The sequence below is a fragment of the Vipera berus genome, assembly GCF_964194415.1.
Source record: "Vipera berus genome assembly, chromosome: 2".
In the NCBI taxonomy this organism is placed as follows: Eukaryota; Metazoa; Chordata; class Lepidosauria; order Squamata; family Viperidae; genus Vipera; species Vipera berus.
In genome coordinates, this window is record NC_138203.1 from 221104823 (window position 1) to 221127636 (window position 22814).

Here is a 22814-nt window from a genome sequence, read left to right on the forward strand (position 1 = left end):
AGTAGGCCACGCTCACCCAGGCCACGCTCACCCAGGCCACGCCCACCCAGCCCCCTGAGGGCAATCGCAATGCTGATGTGGCCCTCAATGAAATTGAGTTTGACACCCCTGTTATAAGCTATCACACAAATGTAGTCAAAATATTTATGCTGGAATTCCCAAAAGGCGAGGATAGCTGGAATATTCTAGTCCCCACTTGGAATATGCAAACCCTTTTCAAAGTGTACAGCCGCCGGTGGCAGGATGTGCTCTTACCCTTTCCATGGCATCCTGATTGTAAGACAAATAGTATAAACACATGGAGACACCTGTGGCTGCCATAGAAGGGCGAGGAATCTCCAGTAGCTTCTGTACTCCTCCGTGGGCAACAAACTCGGTGGCAAACTTGTTGTGGAGCAGCAGAGATGCTAAATACTGCAGACGAATGCATAAAATCACTGTTAATTATAAGGCAAGTGGGCTAATTATAATCAACCTGGCAAAGCTTTCCACTACAGATGAAATATACTTTCTTGTGTCCTGTGAAAAATTGAGAAGAATGAGATTTCCCTCCATTGATCTTTTAAGAAAAACTGTCATTTAAATAAGAACAGGTTCCAATTCAAATGCTTTTCTAAGTTTAAATAGGCAATGTTCTGTCTCCAAACACTAATATATAATATTACATAACTGTCCATATTTAAATATGCAAATTTATTTGGAGTGTCAATGTATGTCAATCTTCTGGTAACTACCAGAATTGAAAATGCTTTTTCCAAACACAAATCTCACAAAATCTCTTCAGCAAGATGGACTGAACTGGAATCAGTAGTAACACAAGAATCCCAGCAAGGGCTTTCAGTTTTAGGATCAGTATCTATGCGCATGAATATGTTTTTTCTTCAGAATCTTGCATCTGTAATAACTCTCTCATTGTGAGTTGTAATACAGGAAGTCCTCGACTTACAACAGTTCATTTAATGACTGTTCAAAATTATAACACATAATAACTGAAGTGACTTATGACCATTTTTCAGTTACATTTGCAGCATCCCCGTGATCATGTGATCAAAATTCAGATGCTTGGCAACTGGTTCATACTTACGACCACTGCTGTGTCCCTAGGTCACCTTTTGCAACCTTTTGACAAGCAAAGTCAATGGGGAAGTCAGATACCACTTCATAACCGGGTTACTAACTTATCAACTGCAGTGATTCACTTAACAACTGTGGCAAGAAAGGTTGTAAAATGGGGCAAAACTCAGTTAACAAATGTCTCCCTTAACAACAGAAATTTTGGGCTCAGTTGTGATCGTAAACTGAGGACTACCCGTATTTTGAATAGAAGACTCATGATCTGTTGCAGATCAGGGACATTCAGTTTAACACTTTCTCTTTAAATTAATTTGCAAGCTGCTTTCTTAGCGATATTCTGTGAGATGGATTTATATTAAGGGGAAAAGAAAAGCCAAATCTTCTAGATACCATGTAACTGTACAGCACAGCAAGGAAGTAGCAATCTTTAGGTGAAATGCAGTATAGAGTGAAAGAACATTTCTCCCTCACCACACAGGGATTATGGGGTAGATCCCAAGTAAGATATTCCCTAGAACAGGGCTTTTCAACCAGTGGTACGGGTACCACCTTTGGTACACTGGCACCTGGCAGGTGGTACGCAACCATCCTAGAAAAGTGGTAGTGGGGGAGGGGAATGAGCTGAACCCGTGGCAGCACTGCACAAGCCTGAGCGAGCCATGGCTGGAGCTGCAGGACTGTCAGGCCTCAGCGGAAGCGCCAGGATCAGCGCTTCTTCGGGGCTGTCAGGGCTCAGCGGAAGCACCAGGATCAGCGCCAGGCTCCAGCTGGAGCTCGGCACTGATCCCAGCGCTTCTGCTGAGCCCAGAAGAAGCGCCGATCAGCTGGAATGTTGCAGCATCTCCAGGGTCTTGTGATTTACATTGATGCTTGGCAATTGATTCATATTTATGACGGTCCCAGTGTCCCAGGGTCATGTGAAGTGACCAAAACCTGCTGCAACCACCCAGCAGACGGGGGGAATAAAAACCAAACACCCCCCACCCCACCCCAGCTGCCAATCCTCAACAGAAATGCTCACAACAATGAAAACCTCGGACAGGAGGAAGAGTGCCCCCCCGGCAGGCAGGCAGGTGTCTTGCTCGGCTGTGGCTTGGGGAGCACTTTTTTCAGTACCATTGTAACTTCAAGCAGTCACTAAGCAAACTGTTGTAAGTCAAGGACTACCTGTACTTCATCACTTTTTTCTGTTTTTGGCCATCAAGGTTTTGACACCTTGCTAGGCAACTGGTGGTACTCGGATGTTGCCATATGCTAAAAGTGGTACAATGGGTGAAAAAGCCCTGCCTAGAAGACACTCCTGGCACCCTCAAGCCATACCACAAGGCAGGAGCAGGTGAAAGCATCAAGGCAGGTTCTGAGAGTGGAGGTTCGGAACATCCAGCTTTTCACTCTGATCAATATTTCAACATTTATATGTAAGCCTTGACATCACTAAAACACCTTTTGTCTTTAATCTGGAGCACTGTACCAACCTTCAAATATATATCTTGTAAAGAGCAGAAACAAGGGGTAAATATTTCAAAGCCTTAAAGAAAAAAAGTAAGTATTCAGAGCTGATGCTCCTTCTGTACCAGTTGTATTTTCTTGATACGAGGCCAACTTCTTCCAGACTGGCCCCTTTCAGATAGGCTGAACTTCCAACACCCATAATCTTCCATCCACTCAGCAATGGGAAAACTTGGTTAGAATAAAAAGCCAACTGGATTACAGATATTGAGCCGCAATGCCTCCTCTGTGAACAAACAGGTTGTAGTGCTATCATTTTTACCTTTAGGGCTTCAAAAGTAAGCAGCACGTCATTGGTCCGTTTCAAGTCAATATAGAACATCATCAACTCTCTTGATCCAAGTTGCATGAAGATAGGCAGCAACTGTTGGGGAAATGTACGAAACAGTTTAAAATGAAAACCTTAAATATTTTCTTTCTCCTAAATTTAGAAGCAGCCAGATACAATGTATGGTTGACCAAGATTTCTGCTGCATAATCTTGAGAATGACACTTACTACGCATCTAACCATTTCCTCTCATATATTTTTAGATTAAAATATGTAGCGAGGGGGAGAAAAAAAGCAAGAATGCTGTTCTGTTAGATTACTTCAGTATTTCTTTTCAACACATGCATTATTTATAATATGATCTATTTTTCTTTATAATTAAGGGGTCTGCATAATATGGGTATTTTTCTTTATAATAAAGGGATATGATCTATACAGTAACATCCTGTCCTAAGGCAAGCACATAACAAAGCACAGTTAACTGGAAGAACAGCTCCAAAGATTATCTTTGCTCCTTGCAGAATACCTCTGGGTAAGAATGCACCCTGAACCGATTATGATTCTCCATTATAAAGTTTAATTTCTTCCTAAAGGAAATGCAATTATCATGTTTCCTTCTGCTTTTTTAAACCTACCTCTTGATACTCCCCTAAAGGAGTCAGATACTGCAGGATCAGTCTTTGCTCTATGGCAGGGGTCAAGGGACAGAGGTTATAATTTGTGCCAATCACCCAAGGAGACATCTCAGACCAGCTGCTGTTAGACAGTTCAACAAACATCCTTTCTGATTCAGAAGAGAAGCCGAGTTTTTGTTTTGCTTTCCGGAAATTCTCTTTTTCGTGTTGCTTCCCTGATTTTTTTGTAGCAGAATTTACCCGACTACTTGTCTTGTGATTTGAGTCAAGGTTAAATGAAATCTCCATGTCCCCTGTCACTTCCTCCTGCTCACCATCCACAGCCATCTCCCCATAATCCATGTCCACAGCTTCTTCATCGAGAGGCAGCAAGGGGTCGGATGGCACTTTTCGAGGACTAGGACGCTTATTTTCATGTTTTGTATTCATTTCAATGACTTGCAGCTCTCGTAAACGTTGAAGGACAAATGCCACCTTTCATAAAGAGTTGAACATGCGTCATTTTAACATAGTTCTACTATACTGAAATCAGTTTGCCCAAAGAAACTCAAACCCATTATGATTATGCCGTTCACCTTCCCAAAAGGAAACATAACAGGAGTAGCAAAACAAAAACACCAAAACCTGGTGTTAATTTCAAGTGTTAAAATTTTTAAATACACAAGCTTTGCAAACTTAAGGTCCCTTATTAATATTCTAATACTGTGAAGGAGAACAGGAAACTGGAGTCGGGGAAAAATTCTCTTGCAAAACCAAACATACCGATATATGAATCCACTTACAAAGAAGGACATTTCTAAAATTTGCTGTAGAACACTAATATGAAATATTACTACAGGTTTTTTTTTACAATCATTGTGAGAAGGCTTCAGGGGCGAAATAAAAAGCTTACGGCTTTCTGCTCCAATCACACTGTCCAATACTTGTCTACAATATGTTATGGATATTTCCTGTTTACCAGTTGGGAATTCTCATCTCTATAGTTGGCAGCAATATCTTGATTCTCCATGGCACCTCCAAGCAATCCAGTTGCAAATGTCCTTAAAGGCTGATCAGCTTCTCGTGCCCACTTGAAGAGATTCTCAACAATGCCTTCCTAGAATAAAGGGGAGATAAGAGAGGAGTATTTAGGCAAGTTAAATTCTTCAGGCCCCTTCCAACTTTATTATTATTAATATAACCTACTCACATATAAGCTCCATAATCACTTTTCAGATTGAAAAAGCAAATGAAGTTATTGATATGATCAACATTTAAAGTAATGAATGCATATTCAGAATGATTTTTTAAGCTGTAGTTTCCTTTAAATTTTTTTGGAGTAAAACTTCCTACTAAAAAAGGCATTTGTTAAACTGGACAGCAACATAATTTTTCATCAAAATTGCTGCTGTCAACCATGAAGAAGAGTCTGGCAGCGTACTGGAGTTTTTAAAGCACATACAATTCTTCTGCATGTTGGCATATAATTCAGAAACTCAGTGCAAAAATAGTTCTATTCTGACTACCTACTGCAAACTGTATTGGGGACTGTGTGGTCATGGAAATTTACAGATCACACAGAAGATACACTCAATGCATTCAGATGCCAGGTAAAGCCAAAAATTCTTGGTCATAGTATCAGCTGCAATGTGGATGGTCAGTATGGTAAACCACTATAATCCATTTATTCCTACCTGTTCGTCTCCTCACGAAAACAAACAAATAAAAAAGGAAAGCTTAGCGCATTGTGCCCAACTGCAGCTCTTCTATAACTAACGAAAAGCAACTGAAACACTAATCCTAGCAACTCTTGGCATATCAATACCATTCAATAGAAAACTGTGCCTTGATGCCTGCAAATATCAACTCTCAGAGAATATAAGAAATATAAAACTATGGTGGTACAGTGGTTAGAATGCAGTGTTGCAGGCTAACTCACTGCTTACTCCAGGAGTTCAATTCAGAGAGGCTCAAGGTCGATTCAGCCTTCCGTCCTTCCGCGGTCGGTAAAAGGAGGACCCAGATTGTTGGGGGCAATATGCTGGCTCTGTAAACCGCTAGAGAGTTCTGTAAAGCACTATGAAGCGATATATTTTATATGTATGAATTTGAATGTACATAAATATGAACACAACTAAGAAATATAGAACTATTTTATTATTTATTTATATGTCTTATTTATTAACAGCCTATTTCCCTGGGAGAAGGGCTCTGGGCAGTTTATATGCATCTACCGTATGTATGGAATGAGGGCAACTGTAGATTGCTGTTGGGCATCCCAAGCAGATATTTACAGTGCAGGTTTTTTATTTTATTGTTTTTACTGTTTTATGATTATTTTATAGATATTGGTTTTATTGTTGCTATAAGATGCCGAGTATTACTTAAGAAGGGTGGCCACATAAACCTTTTAAATAAATGAACAAAAGTTTAGCCTTCAAAATAAAAGTCACTATCATCTGAGTCAGTTAACTGATATACTGTCTAACTGTGGCAGAAGGCAAGTTCTCAGCTATCAGGAATTCATTCTTCCTACCAGCCGCCCAAACCTGTCAGAGCAGAGTCTACTAAGATCTGCACCATGTTGCTTCTAGGTCTGTCTTCCTATCTCCCATACCTGTTCTGAACCAGCCTGCTACCGGCCTTGCAGAAAGGCAACCCCTGTACAAACGGCAGAGGCTGGAGAGCGTCTGAAGCTGGAAGGCGTCTGCCAAGATTTATTACACAAACAACAGAACAAGAAACAAAACACTGGAACTGTGATCCTCAAATGGAGCGGTTGCTTTCAGCAACCAGCCCTTCCCCAAACACTCCCTTTATTAGAGTTCAGGGCGTGGCCTCCCTGTGCCTCCTTCCGAGGAGTCCCACAGCCTTTCTCTGCTTGTTCCTGCTTGACTGCCTCCTGCGTCGGGCGTCCTTGAACAGGGCCAGCTGTGGGTCATCATCATCCGCACTGTCGGGCTCGCGCAGCTGAGAAGAGGGCCCTGGCTGGGGGCTCTGCGAAGCCTCCAAGCCATCATCAGCAAGTTCGTCTTCAACACCCTCCTCCTCCCCCTCGTCTGAGTCATCCAAGCCGGCTGCCGGACCCACAGGCTGGCCCTGAATCACAACAATACCTTCTCCTGAAAGACAACAGCAGTTTCCAGACCAGGCATAATGTCCAACAGGAGTCGGCAGGCAGCTGTGTTCAGTGGTGGTTCTCTGCTTGTCATGACATAAGCATTTACCAGCTAAAAGAAGAAGAAAAGTTTTTAGGTTATTTCTGAAAGAAAGAAAAAAATTACATGCCAGATCTGCATGCCTTTCTACTTATGGGAAGAACGCCAGTCCAGCAGAGGCTGCATTTGAAGAAGGGGAAAAAAACCTGAATTTGACTATTCCTTTCTCCTACAATGTTTTATTCATAGGATCACTGACTCTCTGGAGCAAATAGTTTCATGACAGGGTATGCTGAGAAAAAGTTAAATTTGCAAAAATCAATCATAGTTCATGAGCCAAGAACTATTATTACTATTAGCAATTTTTTAAAAGTGGAATTGTTTAGGTTTACAGCTCCCCCACTAGCACTGTATAAATCTTGATAGCCTTAAATTACATAGAAACAAAAGATTACAATGCAATTCTAAGAGCATTTACTTAAAATTTAAGTATACTTTATTCAACTGTGCCACTTTTGCACAGGATTCTGCTGCATATATTACATATTTAAGTATAACAACCTATCCAGGCATTTGAATTCTTCAATACATTAGTCTTTATCTGTTTTTTTGGAAAATATAAGGTTCAAAATTAGAGCTTAAGTTCACTTGTCATTGTACATAAATTCTTTCATTTCATTTTCATTTCATTTCATTTATTGGATTTCTATACCGCCCTTCTCCCTAGGGACTCAGGGCGGTTCACAGGGCATATATAAATAACTGTACAAAAATTAAAAGAGAATTAAACCATGCCCAATTAAAATACAGCAATAGTAAAATAATAAAACCAATTAAAAACCCATATTCCCCTTCAGGCCAGACCAGCTAACTCAAACAAGTGGGTCTTCAACCCGCGACGGAAGGATCGGAGGTCCGATGCCATCCGGAGCTCAACCGGCAGTTGGTTCCATAGTGCCGGGGCACCCACAGAGAAGGCCCTCCCCCTGGGGGCCACCAGTCGACATTCCCTGACCGGAGGCACCCTGAGGAGGCCCTCTCTGTGGGCAGTTTATGTGGAATCTATTTCAATTTGAATAACCATCTTTAATTTGTAATTTCCTGGAAAATAAAGGAGGAGGCAAAAGGCCCTTCGGTAGACAGAGAGACAGACAGAGATAATAAGGAAAAGACTCTTTTATACTGCTTGCATCGTGATTTGAATAAATCAAGACTTAGGCAAATTTTATACTAAGTTTTGGAAATTACATTCCTCTTTTAGCAGAAAATGAATCTAAAACAAAATGAACCCCTTAACACACCTTTAGCATCTTGGCAAAAAAAAATAAGTAAGTAACAAGTTAGTAGCTACCAGTTGCCAAGTAGAAATCTATACATAAACTCAAAGGGCAAACCTACTGCATTCATGAAATCATCATTCTTGAAAAGAATCCTCAGCAAGTGTCCAAGCATACATTTTGGGTCTGCTCGACCTGTAAACAGACAGACAACAGTAATCAATTAATAAACCACACTCTCTGGCAAAACTAAGTAGAAACAATGCCAAGAAAACAAAACAAACGTGTAAAACGTTAGCTAACTGAAGTTAAATATGATTAATTGAATATCTTGGCAATTGAAAAATTTCCACCCACAAATCAATGGAAGTGAAATACTGGCATTGGATTTAGGTAAAATTTGTATTGACAAAAATATGTAATTATAATTTAATTTTATAAACCTATTTGACTAAAACAAGCCTTCTAATCTAAACTGTTGGCCAATAACTGTTAAGTAGCTTGTCTTAATGAAAGGTCCAGTATGTCCAGGAAAAAAAAGAGCATTAAAATAGTTTTGCGATCAGCTTATTCTTTTCATGTTTCTTACTTTTTAAAATTATACACTGTCCAAAATCTAATGGAATTGGGCAGCCTTCTAAATTAGATAGATATATAGAGAGACTCGCGTCATACACCTATGGTTATTCAACATTTATAACATACATAAGAACCTCTTATAAGTTTTAAATAACGTTTGACGTGTGGACAAGTTATTTTTTTTGCTAGGTGAAAAAATTACAATACAGTTGCATAATCTGTACTGTACAATTATAATATAGTTGTACAATTTGTGATTGTACAACTGTATCTTAAATTATAGACAGACACATTAATTAGTTGAAAAATCACCTTCTATTTGTTTTATAAGAGCAGATTTTTCACTTTTTTATTCCAGGCCTCCCATAAAGCATTTAAAGTCAGTTTCCAAGTATTTCCAAGTACTGCAACGCTCTCTACATGGGGCTGCCCTTGGGGACCACCCGGAGGCTTCAGGTGGTGCATAATGCAGCCGCACGGGTTGTGATGGGGGTTTCCCAATACTCCCATGTAACACCTCTGCTCCGTGAACTGCATTGGCTTCCAGTTGCCCTCTGGGTGAGATTCAAGGTGCTGGTGATGACCTATAAAGCCCTAAATGGCTTGGGTCTGGGATATCTGAGGGAACACCTGCTGCCGGCATCAAGCTCCCTTCGTCCTGTGCGCTCCCACAGGGAGGGTCTTCTCAGGGTATCGCCAGTAAAAGATTCCCGGCGGACAATACCCAGGGGGAGGGCCTTCTCTGTGGGTGCGCCTGCCCTCTGGAATCAGCTGCCTATAGAACTTAGGACTGCCCCTGACCTTCGCTCATTCCGCCGGGACCTGAAGACCTGGCTCTTTGAGCTCTCTGGCCTGGTCTGAGCATATTAATTGGGATTTTAACTGTTTTTAACTGGGGTTTTATTGCAAGGTTTATATAATTCTTTTTAATTGATTTTAAGTTTTGTAATTGTTGTATCTGTTTTTTTTTAAACCCTGTGAACCGCCCTGAGTCCTACGGGAGAAGGGCAGTATATAAATTGAATAAATAAATAAAATAAATTTTTAATTTGTTTAAAGATATTTCTCTAGAATATTTTAAGCAGCAAGGAGAATTACAGAAACTCCAAAAAGAAGTTTAGTTGCATGCTGTTGTTAACATAACTGTTATTATGTTGATTTAGAGAAATCACCCACAAAGGGACCAGACTACCTTCCCCTGCGACTAATCTGTCTATCCTACCAGATGGGAGGCATGTTCGGTCTCCCTTTTCCGAAATGTTGCCATCTACCAGGACCTTGGAAGTGTGCCTTCTTCATGTCTGCCCCTACCTTATGGAACACCCTCCCCCAGATGATTTGGCTGCCTCCCCCCCCCCCACTTTCAGCCTTCCGAAAGGTCATCAAGGCCTGGCTTTTTATCCAGGCACTTGGGTAGATTGATGGCATTTAGGACTGGTTGCTGGAGGATTCCCAGATGAATGAAGCACCATGGTTTATTTTATAGCTTTGCACTGGTTCTGTGGTTTTATTGTTGTTGTGAGCCATCTAGAGTTGTGCTTTAAGATGGGCAACCATACAAATCTTTAAAATAAATAAATATTTTTTAGACTTCAAAGTAAAAGCAGTTATAAGCTGAATCAATTAACTGGTAGATTTTCAACATTTATCTGGGAGAACCAGAGAGAGTGTTATTGAATAAGCCATATACTATTTGCTTTCATTAAAATATATACAAGCAACAATTTCTGAAAAGACATGTGATATGAGTCTAAAATGCAAGAACAGCACATAAATATTCTGATGCTTTACCTCCATGGTTTTATTTTGTCCTTTTATTTAAAAAACACCAGGTAAATTCATGTATGTGCTGTTACACATACTTATAACCATTCATTTAGGAACCATCTGAAGTTATGACAGTACTGAAAAAGTGACTTATAACTAATCTTCATACTTATGACTGTTGTAGCATCCCTGTGGTCAGTGATTGCAATCAGGTGCTTGGCAACCACCTCACCTTTACAATGGTTGCAGAGTCCCAGAGTCACAACTGCCATTTGTGACCTTCTTAAGTAACTTCCAAAAAACATAAGTCAATGGGGAAGCTGACAGGAGAGGTCGCGAATCACAATATGTCTTGCTTAATGAACAGTGTTTCACTTATTGACTATAGCAAAAACAAAGATTTTAAAATCAGGTGTGGTGATGTAATGCGTCGCTTACCAACTGCATCACTTAATAATAAATTTTCCACTCCTAATTGTTATTGAAGGTTGAGGATTATCTGTATGACTCATGGCTTGATGTCTTAATGTGGTGCCCAAGTACGCTGATGATACCCAACTTTTCTTTTCGACCCCAAACCACCCCAGTGATGCCCTCAACGTGATGTCCCGTTGCCTGGAGGCGGTTCGGGTCTGGATGGGGAGGAACAGACTTCAACTCAACCCCGACAAGACTGAGTGGCTTTGCATACCTGCATCCCGGGTTATTTCGGATATTCCATCTCTCTCGATGGGGGGTGAACTATTACCCCCCGTAGATAGGGCTCGCAACTTGGGAGTCCTCCTAGATTCACGGCTCACTCTGGAAGACCACATAGGGGCTGTGACTAGGGGGGCCTTCGCCCAGGTTCGCCTGGTGCGCCAGTTGCGGCCCTATCTAGACCAGGATGACTTATGCACGGTCACTCACGCGCTTGTGACCTCTCGTCTAGACTACTGCAACGCTCTCTACATGGGGCTGCCCTTGAGGACCACCCGGAGGCTCCAACTGGTACAGAATGCAGCCGCGAGAGTTGTGTTGGGAGTCTCCCGATACTCCCATGTCACACCTCTGCTCCGTGAGCTGCATTGGTTGCCAGTTGTCTTCCGGGTGAGATTCAAGGTACTAGTAATGGTGTTTAAGGCCCTACATGGCATGGGTCCGGAGTACCTTAGGGAACACCTGCTGCCGGCATCAACTTCCCTTCACCCTGTGCGTTCCCACAGAGAGGGCCTCCTCAGGGTGCCACCGATCAGAGAATGCCGATTGGTGGCCCCCAGGGGGATATCCTTCTCTGTGGGCGCCCCGGAGCTATGGAATCAGTTACCGGTTGAGCTCCGGATGGCGCCCGATCTTCGCTCCTTCCGTCGTGACCTAAAGACATTCTTATTCGAACAAGCCGGCCTGGCCTGATGGGGGATGGGTGGGGTTTTTTATTGTTATTTTAATATTTGTATTTACTGTTTTTAGTGGGCATATATTTAATCCTTTTTTTAACTTTTGTAACTCTGTATTTTTTATGCTTGCCCTGTTCACCGTCCTGAGTCCTTCGGGAGAAGGGTGGTATATAAATAAAATTATTATTATTATTATTATTATTATTATTATTATTAAATAGTATCAGTTACTTTACATGGATTGTTTAAAGGCAGTAAGCCATAATTTTACATATTTTTTTGTCTTACTATCTGCAACTGTGGCTGAGAAGGTGTGAAATGTGCCTCAGGTTTATTTATGGTTTTCTTGCTTAGCCCATTTTAAAAAAAAAAACAACCTCTACCAATCCTCTAGTCAATTCAGAGAGAGACAAAAGAGAAGTACTAAAAAGAGACTATGATAATTTGCTCCTTCGTAGGATTCTGATTGGCTAAAAAATATGGCTTAAGGTGATGTATAAGCATAGATAAATGCTTTCTTCTCAGTTTACCGGGATGCCTATCATCAAATGGATCTGGATCCCGTTTGCGATACTCTTCTGTCTCCTTTTCAATCAATTCTGACATTCTAGAAATAGAAAAACACACAAGTAATTTGCATTTCCCTTTTTAAAAAGTTGCTCTTTTAATATTTGAATTGTTAAAATTAGAAAACCATGACTAGCCAAGATTCTAGTTGGACTACATATGATCAAGACATTACAGGTAGTCCTTGTTGAAATGACCATTTGAAGTTATGATGGTGCTGAACAAGGAGGTCTTACTCCTTGTAGTTATGGCCATTGCAGCATTCCCAAGGACACATGATTTGAGCTCTTGGCAAATGGCTCACAATTATAGCCGCCCAGACTTTGCTTGATGGTGAAATCGGTGGCATGCAAATTTCATTAATTATTACAGTTGCAGTGCATTGCAGTGACATGATTGCTATTTGAGATTTTCACAGACATCTTCTGACTAGCAGAGTCAATGGGGAAGCCAACAGGTCCTAAATGGAAATCATGTGACCGCAGAACGTTGCAACTATGCAGGATTCACCTAACAATGGCAATTGGGACTGCCACAGCTGCTATTATGCTAAGATGGTCAAGTGGCACCCAACTTTATGATCACATCGTTCAGGGATGGAGTTGCTGGTCCCAATTACCATAGTTAAAGTGAGCACTATCTGTATTTAACATTTCAGCAAAAAGAGGAGACAAGCAATATCCTCTCTAGTTAATTCATCTATCTAAAAACGTGCTTGAAAGGTCCATGAACTACATAATTTATTTACACTGTTAACCATTTAATGCCATCTTTGCTACTGATGAGACTGCTAAGATAGGAACTGTGAGGCTTTGAGGCAATTCTCAGGCCAAAGACAGCCATATAGTAAACAAACAATAAACATACAGCTTCACAACTTCCAAATACAACCCCAAATCTCCATTAATTTGGAAAAGTGGAAGGAAGAAGCCACTCATTTAAACCCTAAGGCTGAAAGAGAATTTACATCTCCTCACTGTGGTGGGTAATCAACTCATGAGTATGGCTTCATTCCTGTTCACGATACAATTTGTTTTTCCAACAAGCTGAGTCTGAGTCTTCTGCTGTGTAATTAAAAAATGAATTAAGCTATGAAGTGTCAAAAATCTGGTATTTACTGCCAAATCTTGGACGTGAGAGCTTGATAGCAAATACTACTAGGAGGAGCAAGTAAACTAGTCCATTGTTTTCCTGTTCTTTTCTAATACTGTCACACTGCTCAACACTTGTGTTATTAGGCTATAATATGCGAATCACTTGATAAGGCTGTTTCGAGACTTCCTGAGATCCTCAGACCATGTATTTCCATGCTCAGAAGATACTTCTGCACAACCAGCAAATCTACCCATCTTATCAAATGATGTGCACAAGCCTAGTAAACAGAATGTAAAAACTAAATTATATAAAATTTACCTATGACTAAACCCTACTGAGATTTGCTCCTGAACGGTGCTATTTCCATAACATATTCCACGTAATTACACTTGATTATACCTACCGGGTAAGAAGAGGAACCATGTCTTGACCACTGCCGTGATCTTTCTCCCATTGCTCTAGCAAAGCGGTGAGTTCAGCCTTGGAATCTACCAGCTCAGAACATGAAGTCATGACTCACTCTAAGCAAAAGAGAGAAGCAATTAAGATGAGATGAAAACACCCTCAAATCTTATTGCATTCATTTTCACAAAAAACATTAAGATTTCAAAGGCCACGTACTTTTTATAAAAACAACTGAAAGTGGGGAAGCTAAGACATACATTTTAAAAATATTTTTTGTATGGACTCATCACAAAGATCTTCAGCATGTTATGTTTTCAAAACAGTATTCTCCTCTTCTATAAGACAATAATTCTATTTAATTTTATTTACATTAACTAAAATAAAAAGCAGCTAATATGATTACCCTCCAATCATATTTGTAATCAATTCTCCTTCTCCCATATTAAAAATTACAACTAATTACAACTTTCAGGAGTCTCTGTGGGCCCTGATCTCTAATCCTAAAGTGTCAGATTATACAGTTTTGGCTTATAAACTGCACTGGCTTTGATTCCATCAGGCTCAAAAACAAAGGGCTAATTGCTCTTTTTAATCTCTCCACTCCAACCCCAACCCTTAATTCCCTCAGCACAAAAGATTTTAGAGATTTCATCCATTGGAAGTGTTCAGCCCATAGTAAGTTATCTGGACCAAGAAAAACATTTTTCCTCTGGAAATGAGGAATATTTTGCCCAACATAGGAAACTGGACAAAGAGAAACTCATTAGAACACCTGCTAATTTGTACAGATAGGTGGGGATGACTCTATCTTTTAAAATGTTTTATTTTTTAAACAAATATTTCAACAAAACGGCCCCAGGAACAAAGCTATCACCAGGATTCAAAAAATTTCTCAGGCCCATCAAATGAGAAAGTAGGACTAATGGATTAAAATAAATCTATACTCCATGTAGTTAATTATTCATATAACCATATAAAGGAAGTTGTAAATATATGAGTAATTAGTTTAACAAACCTCCCTCTGTTTTGACTGGCAAAACTAAAAAAAAAAATCAATACAGAGATTCAAGTCAGACCTTTGTTTGGGACTGAAAATCACATTTACTTGGATGAAAGCCAGTGTTAAATAAGATAAGGCAAAATGGGCAAGTTCTCATCACAAATGTAAGTATTATGTGGATTTTTGGAGTCCACCCCCCATTTAAACAAAAGTATGTCACTTTTATAGTGTACATTGCAGCTTTTGTCTGTCAAAGTTTGGAAACCATATTCTGTGGTGTGACAGGAAGGGTCATCCAGGGTCACAAAAACCCATCACTTTTATAAACAGTTCTGATCCTCTATGCCTATTTCAAATGCTCATACACACTGATGTAAAATGCCAAAAATATGACTAAAATCGAGAACCTTACTCACAAAACCTTAAGTAAGGGGAACAAATTGAGAACAGAAAGAATGGACACATAATTTGGGAAGACTGGGGTTTGAGCCCTCCTAGTGGCGCAAAAGGAAAGGCATTTTTGCTCATGTAATAGGATCCCTCCTAACAACCTACCATAAATCAGTGCTTAAACCTAAAATTCCATGTAAATCACCCATGAATTTCTCAACTTTCAGCAAGGGAAACAATAAAAGGCCTAAAATGTCTATCTGTAACTAGTTACTTTTAAACTAACAATGATTATTTCTTACAAACGGTGTTAAGATGGAGAGATAGTGTGCAGAAATGTCTGTTTCCAAAACATTATTTAACAGGGGAAATTCTTACCTCCTCAGTGGTCCAAGGTTTTTCTAGCAGAGCATGAATCAAATTATATTTTTATTATAAACTGGTAAGAGAGTTGGGGAATCAGTCTATGACAAATAAGAAAGTAGCACACTGAATGGAAAAAGAGTCCTATTCAAGAGTTACTTTGAGTAGGATTCAGTATGTATGTAATAATTATTACAAAGACTTTTGAACACTGGAGCTTTTAATTTAATTTAATTTTAATTTATTAATATTTCTATACTGCCCTTCTCCCGAAGGACTCAGGGCGGTGTACAGGGCAAGAATAAAACAAGAGTTACAAAAATTAAAAGATAATTAAATACATGCCCATAAAAACAGTTGATACATTAATAAAAACCCCAATAAAATGATAATAAAAAACCCCACCAATCCCCCCTCAGGCCAGGCCGGCTTGTTCGAACAGGTGTTTTCAGATCGCGGCGAAAGGAGCGGAGATCGGGCGCCGTCCGGAGCTCAACCGGTAACTGGTTCCATAGCTCCGGGGCGCCCACAGAGAAAGATCTCCCCCTGGGGGCCACCAATCTACATTCTCTGACCGGTGGCACCCTGAGGAGTCCTTCTCTGTGGGAACGCACAGGGCGGAGGGAAGTTGACGCCGGCAGCAGGTGTTCCCTAAGGTACTCCGGACCCCTGCCATGTAGGGCTTTAAACACCATTACTAGTACCTTGAATCTCACCCGGAAGACAACTGGCAACCAATGCAGCTCACGGAGCAGAGGTGTGACATGGGAGTATCGGGAAACTCCCAACACAACTCTCGCGGCTGCATTCTGTGCCAGTTGGAGCTTCCGGGTGGTCCTCAAGGGCAGCCCCATGTAGAGAGCGTTGCAGTAGTCTATTCGAGAGGTCACGAGCGCGTGAGTGACCGTGCATAGATCAACCCGGCTTAGATAGGGCCGCAACTGGCGCACCAGGCGAACCTGGGCGAAAGCCCCCCTAGTCACGGCTCCTATGTGGTCTTCCAGAGTGAGCCGTGAATCTAGGAGGACTCCCAAGTTGCGAGCCCTATCTACGGGGGGTAATAATTCACCCCCCATAGCGAGAGGTGGAATGTCCGAATAAACCTGGGATGAAGGTATGCAAAGCCACTCGGTCTTGTCGGGGTTGAGTTGAAGTCTGTTCCTCCCCATCCAGACCCGAACCGCCTCCAGGCAACGGGACATCACGGTGAGGGCATCACTGGGGTGGTTTGGGGTCGAAAAGAAAAGTTGGGTATCATCAGCATACTGATGACACCCAACTCCAAAACCACGAATGATCTCACCCAGCGGTTTCATATAGATGTTGAACAGGAGAGGCGAGAGGACCGACCCCTGAGGAACTCCACAAATGAGAGACCTCGCGGTCGACCTCTGCCCTCCTACCAACACCGACTGCGAGCGTCCCCGGAGATAGGAGGAGAACCACTGTAAAACCGTGCCTCCCACTCCCAATCCCCTGAGACGCCGCAGCAGGATACCATGGTCGATGGTATCGAAAGCCGCTGAGAGGTCTAATAGGACCAGAACAGAGGAATGCCCCCTGTCCTGAGCCCTCCAGAGATCATTCACCAGCGCGACCAATGCCGTCTCCGTGCTGTACCCGGGCCTGAAGCCCGATTGGTACAGGTCTAGATAATCCGCTTCATCCAGGACCAGAGGGAGCTGATGTGCCACCACACTCTCAACAACCTTCGCAAGAAAGCGAAGGTTGGAGACAGGACGAAAGTTGTTCAATACAGCTGGGTCCAAGGCAGGCTTCTTGAGGAGGGGCCTCACCACCGCCTCTTTCAAGACGGCGGGGAAGCTGCCCTCACTCAAAGAAGCCGATATAACTGCCTGGAACCAGCTGCGTGTCCTCTCCCGGGCTGCATAGACCAGCCAGGAAGGGCACGGGTCCAATAAACAAGTGGTGGTGCTCAGCCTCCCCATGATCCTGTCCACTTCCTCCGGAGTCACAGAATCAAACTCCTCCCAGGTGACATCGACAAGACCGCCCGTGTCCTGCTCGACAGACTCTGCCCAGTCAGAGTCCAAACCGGTCCGAATCCGAGCGATTTTGTCCGACAGATGCTGGTTAAACTCCTCGGCACGACCCTGCAAGGGTTCCTCCCTCACCTCCTGATTCAGGAGGGAGCGAGTCACCCTAAACAGGGCGGCCGGGCGATTATCCGCGGACGTGATAAGGGTGGCGAAGTGGTTAGACCTCGCCTCCCTCATCGCAGCGAGATAAGACCTAGTATAGGTTCTTAACCGCAATCGGTCGGATTCGGATCGGCTGGATCTCCAACCGCTCTCTAGGCTTAACCCAGTGTACATTGCAATTAAATAATAATAATACCTGCATTTTTTCATAACTATGAACAGTCTCATCAAAGGATTAGAACCATACAACTATAGGCCAGCTCTACAACAAAGCACGATGCTTACAATCCCACATGGCTGGCAAATCATCTAACTACTGAATATTTGGAAACTAACATAGCAATGATTACCTGATACTGTTTATTACAAGGCAATTCCTCTCCTATACAGGTAAATAGATAGATGAGGCAGAACACCACATTTGAACTCAGCTTGTTTTGTATGAAGCTCCAATTAAGAATCAGGTAGGCAGTTTAAGGGGGTTTCTGTATCTAACACCACTACTAGCCACCTAAAAAATGACTGTAGCTAGAGTGCTCTCCAACATCTCTTGTTAATCTACCTACAATACTGGATTTCTTCTTGGAAAGATCAACGTTAGCCTCATTCACTTGTGTTTTTATTTACATTTAGATGACATTACTGAAGTGGTGCTGCTTTTAAGTGTTGAGAATTTCAGCAGGTTTAGGATGTAGCAGTCAGAGTGCTCTGAACACATCTTTTCCCAGAATTAAAGGTAAAGGTAAAGGTTCCCCCAAACATGCGTGCTAGTCGTTTCCGACTCTAGGGGCCGGTGCTCATCTCCGTTTCAAAGCCAAGTCCGAGGACGTCTCCGTGGTCATGTGGCCGGCATGACTAGACGCCAAAGGCGCATGGAACGCTGTTACCTTCCCACCGTAGTGGTCCCTATTTTTCTACTTGCATTTTTATATGCTTTCGAACTGCTAGGTTGGCAGAAGCTGGGACGAGTAACAGGCACTCACTCTGCTACGCGGCACTCGGGATTTGACCCACCAAACTGCCGACCTTCTGATCAACAAGCTCAGCGTCCATATCCCATTCTTCAGGGCGTAGCCATTTCAACCACATTAATAACTAATTTGCTTCAACCCCTAATTCAAAATACTGGCCTTTAAAATCTTGACGTACCTTGGATCAGATTGTCTCAAGCAGCACCTCTTTCTTTACAAGCCTATTTTGCTACCCCATCATCACACAGAGACCCTTCCCATCTGAGTGAGTACAGATACCTGACAGGTATTTTGACTGAATAACTTAGGCTATGCTCCTTAAAGCACTCTGCACACTAACCTCTTTTGACACGTCGCCAAAGCTTTGGAAGAAAAACTTGATTTACACTGACTTACAAAATCTATATTCACTGTGATATTTGTTTTTTTATTTATCATATTTTTTAAAAAAAACCTCCATCTCACTCATAGAGGGAGATATTGAGAGTGTGTATATTCATTCTATTTTTCTTTGGATTTTATCACATCATTTTTGGAAAAAAAATAATATTAGCAGAGCCTAGCAAGAAAAACAGCTTTAGTATAAGAAAGAAACTATGCCAATGAGTGAGTAAATAATCTGGACCACTCAATTATAACCATATAGTTTTCAAGTCTCCAGATGTGGGAAGTGTTTTATATATAGTACATATATACCTTTGTATATTTGGGAGTAACTTTTTCCAAGACTGGATCTTGGGCCTGCCATCATCAACGGAGTACATTTAGAGCAAAAGCCCGTTTGAACTTATTGCTCAAACTAAAGAACCATAGTTACCCAGGGTCCCTAACTCCATTACTCAAGGTTTATAAGGCTAAGGTTACGACAATGCTCTTGTATGGAGCAGAAATTTGGGGTCTTTATTCAACCACAGTTTTAGAACAAACACAGTCCCGGCATCTGAGATGTATTTTGGGTGTAGATCCAAGAACATCTGCTGCAGCAGTTAGAGCTGAATTGGGAATTCATACAATTCAGGCATTAACTAAAATTACAGCTTATAACTACTGGTGGAAAGTTAATGAAATGGAGACTGATAGACTCCCCAAATTATGCCTACTAGAACAAATAAAACTACAATCACAAATCTCCTGGATCACCAAACTAACAAATTTTGTAAGAAGCTGTGGCCTTCCTGTTTCTTGCGTAACAGGAGAACAATCTAAAAAAAGAGTTGCCCAAAGAATTAAGGATATAGAAGCACAAACTGATATAGCTATCCTTAGTAAGGTGGGTAACTTGAAATGGCTGAGTAAATACAAATGTACTTTTCAAGTGGACAGTTATTTGAAGTTACAACTCCCAAAACATCTTAGGGAGATATTTACGAGAGCGAGATTCGAACAGCTTGACACAATGGTCAGATATGGGAGATTTCATGCTATACCGTACAATGAGCGTCTCTGCATTTGCGGAGCGGCAGAGGTAGAGGACCTGGCTCACATCCTATTTGACTGTTGTCTGTATAAGAGGGTGAGAGACAGGTATCTTGGTCTATATACCAAACGAATGACCCATTGGGATCCCCATATCAAAATAACTTATCTTATGTCCGGTCAGAACTTGAAAATAACATTTAACGTAGCACAGTATTTAAACAAAATGATCCGGTTAAGATCTGCATATGTGGGACTGATTGGGGTAGATTGCAAGGGCGACTCCGAAATATAATGTTATCATATTTTATCTATATCTTAAATTTGTATTTTATTACTATTTCATCTTAAATTGTATTTTATTTTAATTCCATTTTAAATTGTATTTTATCAAATTCCATTTTGGATTGCTTTTATCAAGTTTTGGTGACGGTTTATTGCTGGAACTTTGCACTTTGATATGGCCCAAGGGCTAATCAATAAAGTTGTTGTTGCTTGTTGTTACATAGTCTTACTTTGGTATATTCATATATCTCCAGTTTTTCTTCACTTTTAGGCACCGATCAGATGTACATGCTGATAGTAAATATAAAGCAAAGTGAATGATGTCATAAAACATTTCATAGGACTATTCTTGTTAGATGTAGGAGAAAGGACTTCTGGTTCTCTTGTATGATCTTGACAAACCTCATATTCAAAAATTTTCCATATAGATTCATAGCTGTGTATGTAACTGACACAACATATTGTAAACAGCAATCTGCATTTTTTTAAAAAACTTTTCTCATTTGCAACTTGCTCCCCACTTCATAAGCAAAGACCAAAATTCTGTCTACTCCAAAGATCCCCAGATTGTCGGCGGTAAACTCCTGGAAAATTGCAAGTAAACTTGAGAGGAGCACAAAAGCCAAGTCACAAGACCATGCGGTCAGGACAGGTGCTCAAAGTGGGCGACAGTGAAGATCCGCACCCAAGGTCAGCAGCAGTACCAGGGCCCAAAAGTGTGGTTAGGAGCTCTATGGACACAAATACATTGGGGGGGAATGATCAATGGAGGAAAGCACAGAGGGTCAAAGTTAAAAGGTAAAGGTTCCCCCGCACATGCATGCTAGTCGTTTCCGACTCTAGGGGCCGGTGCTCATCTCCGTTTCAAAGCCAAAGAGCCAGCGCTTGTCCGAGGACGTCTCCGTGGTCATGTGGCCGGCATGACTAGACGCCAAAGGCGCACGGAACGCTGTTACCTTCCCACCATAGTGGTCCCTATTTTTCTACTTGCATTTTTACGTGCTTTCGAACTGCTAGGTTGGCAGAAGCTGGGACGAGTAACAGGCGCTCACTCTGTTACGCGGCACTCGGGATTCGACCCGCCAAACTGCCGACCTTCTGATCGACAAGCTCAGCGCCCTAACCCACTGAGCCACCGCGTCAGGAGCTCTATGGACACAAATACATTGGGGGAAATGATCGATGGAGGAAAGCACAGAGGGTCAAGGTTAGGAGGAGGCAAACAGACAGGCATGCTGAGAGCTGAGCCTAAAGCCATAACCGCAACATTGGAGCTGAGGACTGTCTATATAGGCTGGATGTAAGAGGGCAGAGCAGGAAAACCTGGACTGCAAAAGACAAGAGCTTCCCTCTGGTCTCCGACAATCCATTCAGATAGGTTGCCCTGTTCCACTTAAACAGCAGAAGAAACACGACACAGCCAGTCCTCGGCTTACAATAGTTCATCTACTGACCATTCAAAGTTAAAGCAACACTGGAAAAAGTGACTTATGAACGTTTCTCACTTAGGAACGTTGCAGCATCCCCACAGTCACGTGATCAAAATGCAGACGCTTGGCAACTGACTCATATTTATGACGGTTGCAGTGTCCCGTGTGTGTGTGTGTGTCGTGTGATCACCTTCTGTAACTTTCTGACAAGCAAAGTCAATGGGGAAGCCAGATTAACTTAACAGCCAACTTACTAACTTAACAACTGCAGTGGTTCACAACTGTGGCAAGACAGGTTGTAAAATGAGGCAAAACTCACTTATCTATATCGCTTAGCAACAGAAATCTTGGGCTCAGTTGTAATTCTAAGTTGAGGACTACATGTCCTCAAATGGAAAGGAAGCCAAATTGAGTTGCTGGTTTTATAAGCCAAAGTGAGACTGGTGATCCCCTTCGAACTTTGCAATCTCTAGACCAGGGGTAGGCAACCTCGGCTCTTTTATGACTGGTGGACTTCAACTCCCAGAATTCCTGAGCCAGCATATTCTGAGAGTTGAAATCCACGAGTCATAAAAGAGCCGAGGTTGCCTACCCCTGCCCTAGACAAAGCTGGATCATAATCAAAATATGGTCTGACAGCAGAAGTCTTGTTTTATTGTTATGACAGCCAATTCTATCCCAGGAGTTTCCAAGCTAGTTTCCATCAGAAACTAGGTTTCTCTCTCCAATCTGGCATTCTCAGCATGATCTTTCCTTCTTGGAGGGTCACACCTGGGTGACCTGCATGCCAGCTCTTGGGAACGGGTTTCCAAAGCTCCATCTACAACATCCAAAGCCATGTAAGAACTCAGTCCTTCCTTTTCTGGACAAGTTGGCAGTGGAACCAAATTCTGGCAGGACTCCAGTTTTAAGTATAAAGGTAAAAGGTAAAGGTTCCCCTGCACATGCGTGCTAGTCGTTTCCGACTCTAGGGGCCGGTGCTCATCTCCGTTTCAAAGCCGAAGAGCCAGCGCTTGTCCAAGGACGTCTCCATGGTCATGTGGCTGGCATAACTAGATGCCAAAGGCGCACGGAACGCTGTTACCTTCCCACCATAGTGGTCCCTAT

General features: G+C 41.9%; 1 protein-coding gene across 4 annotated transcripts in view; it reads right to left on the reverse strand.

Moving 5' to 3' along the window:
* Positions 1-22814, reverse strand: part of DCAF1 (DDB1 and CUL4 associated factor 1) — a 68178-nt gene that overhangs the window by 33705 nt on the left and 11659 nt on the right. For 3 of the 4 annotated variants that reach the window (XR_014025654.1, XM_081321499.1, XM_081321500.1), the window contains exons 2-9: positions 13689-13806; positions 12154-12230; positions 8023-8096; positions 6583-6696; positions 4446-4583; positions 3488-3961; positions 2846-2947; positions 256-414 (exon numbers count right to left, since the gene is read on the reverse strand). Coding sequence is in view for 3 of the 4 variants with exons in the window: in XM_081321499.1 (XP_081177625.1) it covers positions 256-414; positions 2846-2947; positions 3488-3961; positions 4446-4583; positions 6583-6696; positions 8023-8096; positions 12154-12230; positions 13689-13798 (1248 nt within the window). In the remaining variant the exon portion in view is untranslated. Of the gene's footprint in view, positions 1-255; positions 415-2845; positions 2948-3487; positions 3962-4379; positions 4584-6582; positions 6697-8022; positions 8097-12153; positions 12231-13688; positions 13807-22814 lie in introns of those variants that run through there. The other variant, XM_081321501.1, reaches the window with a different exon arrangement.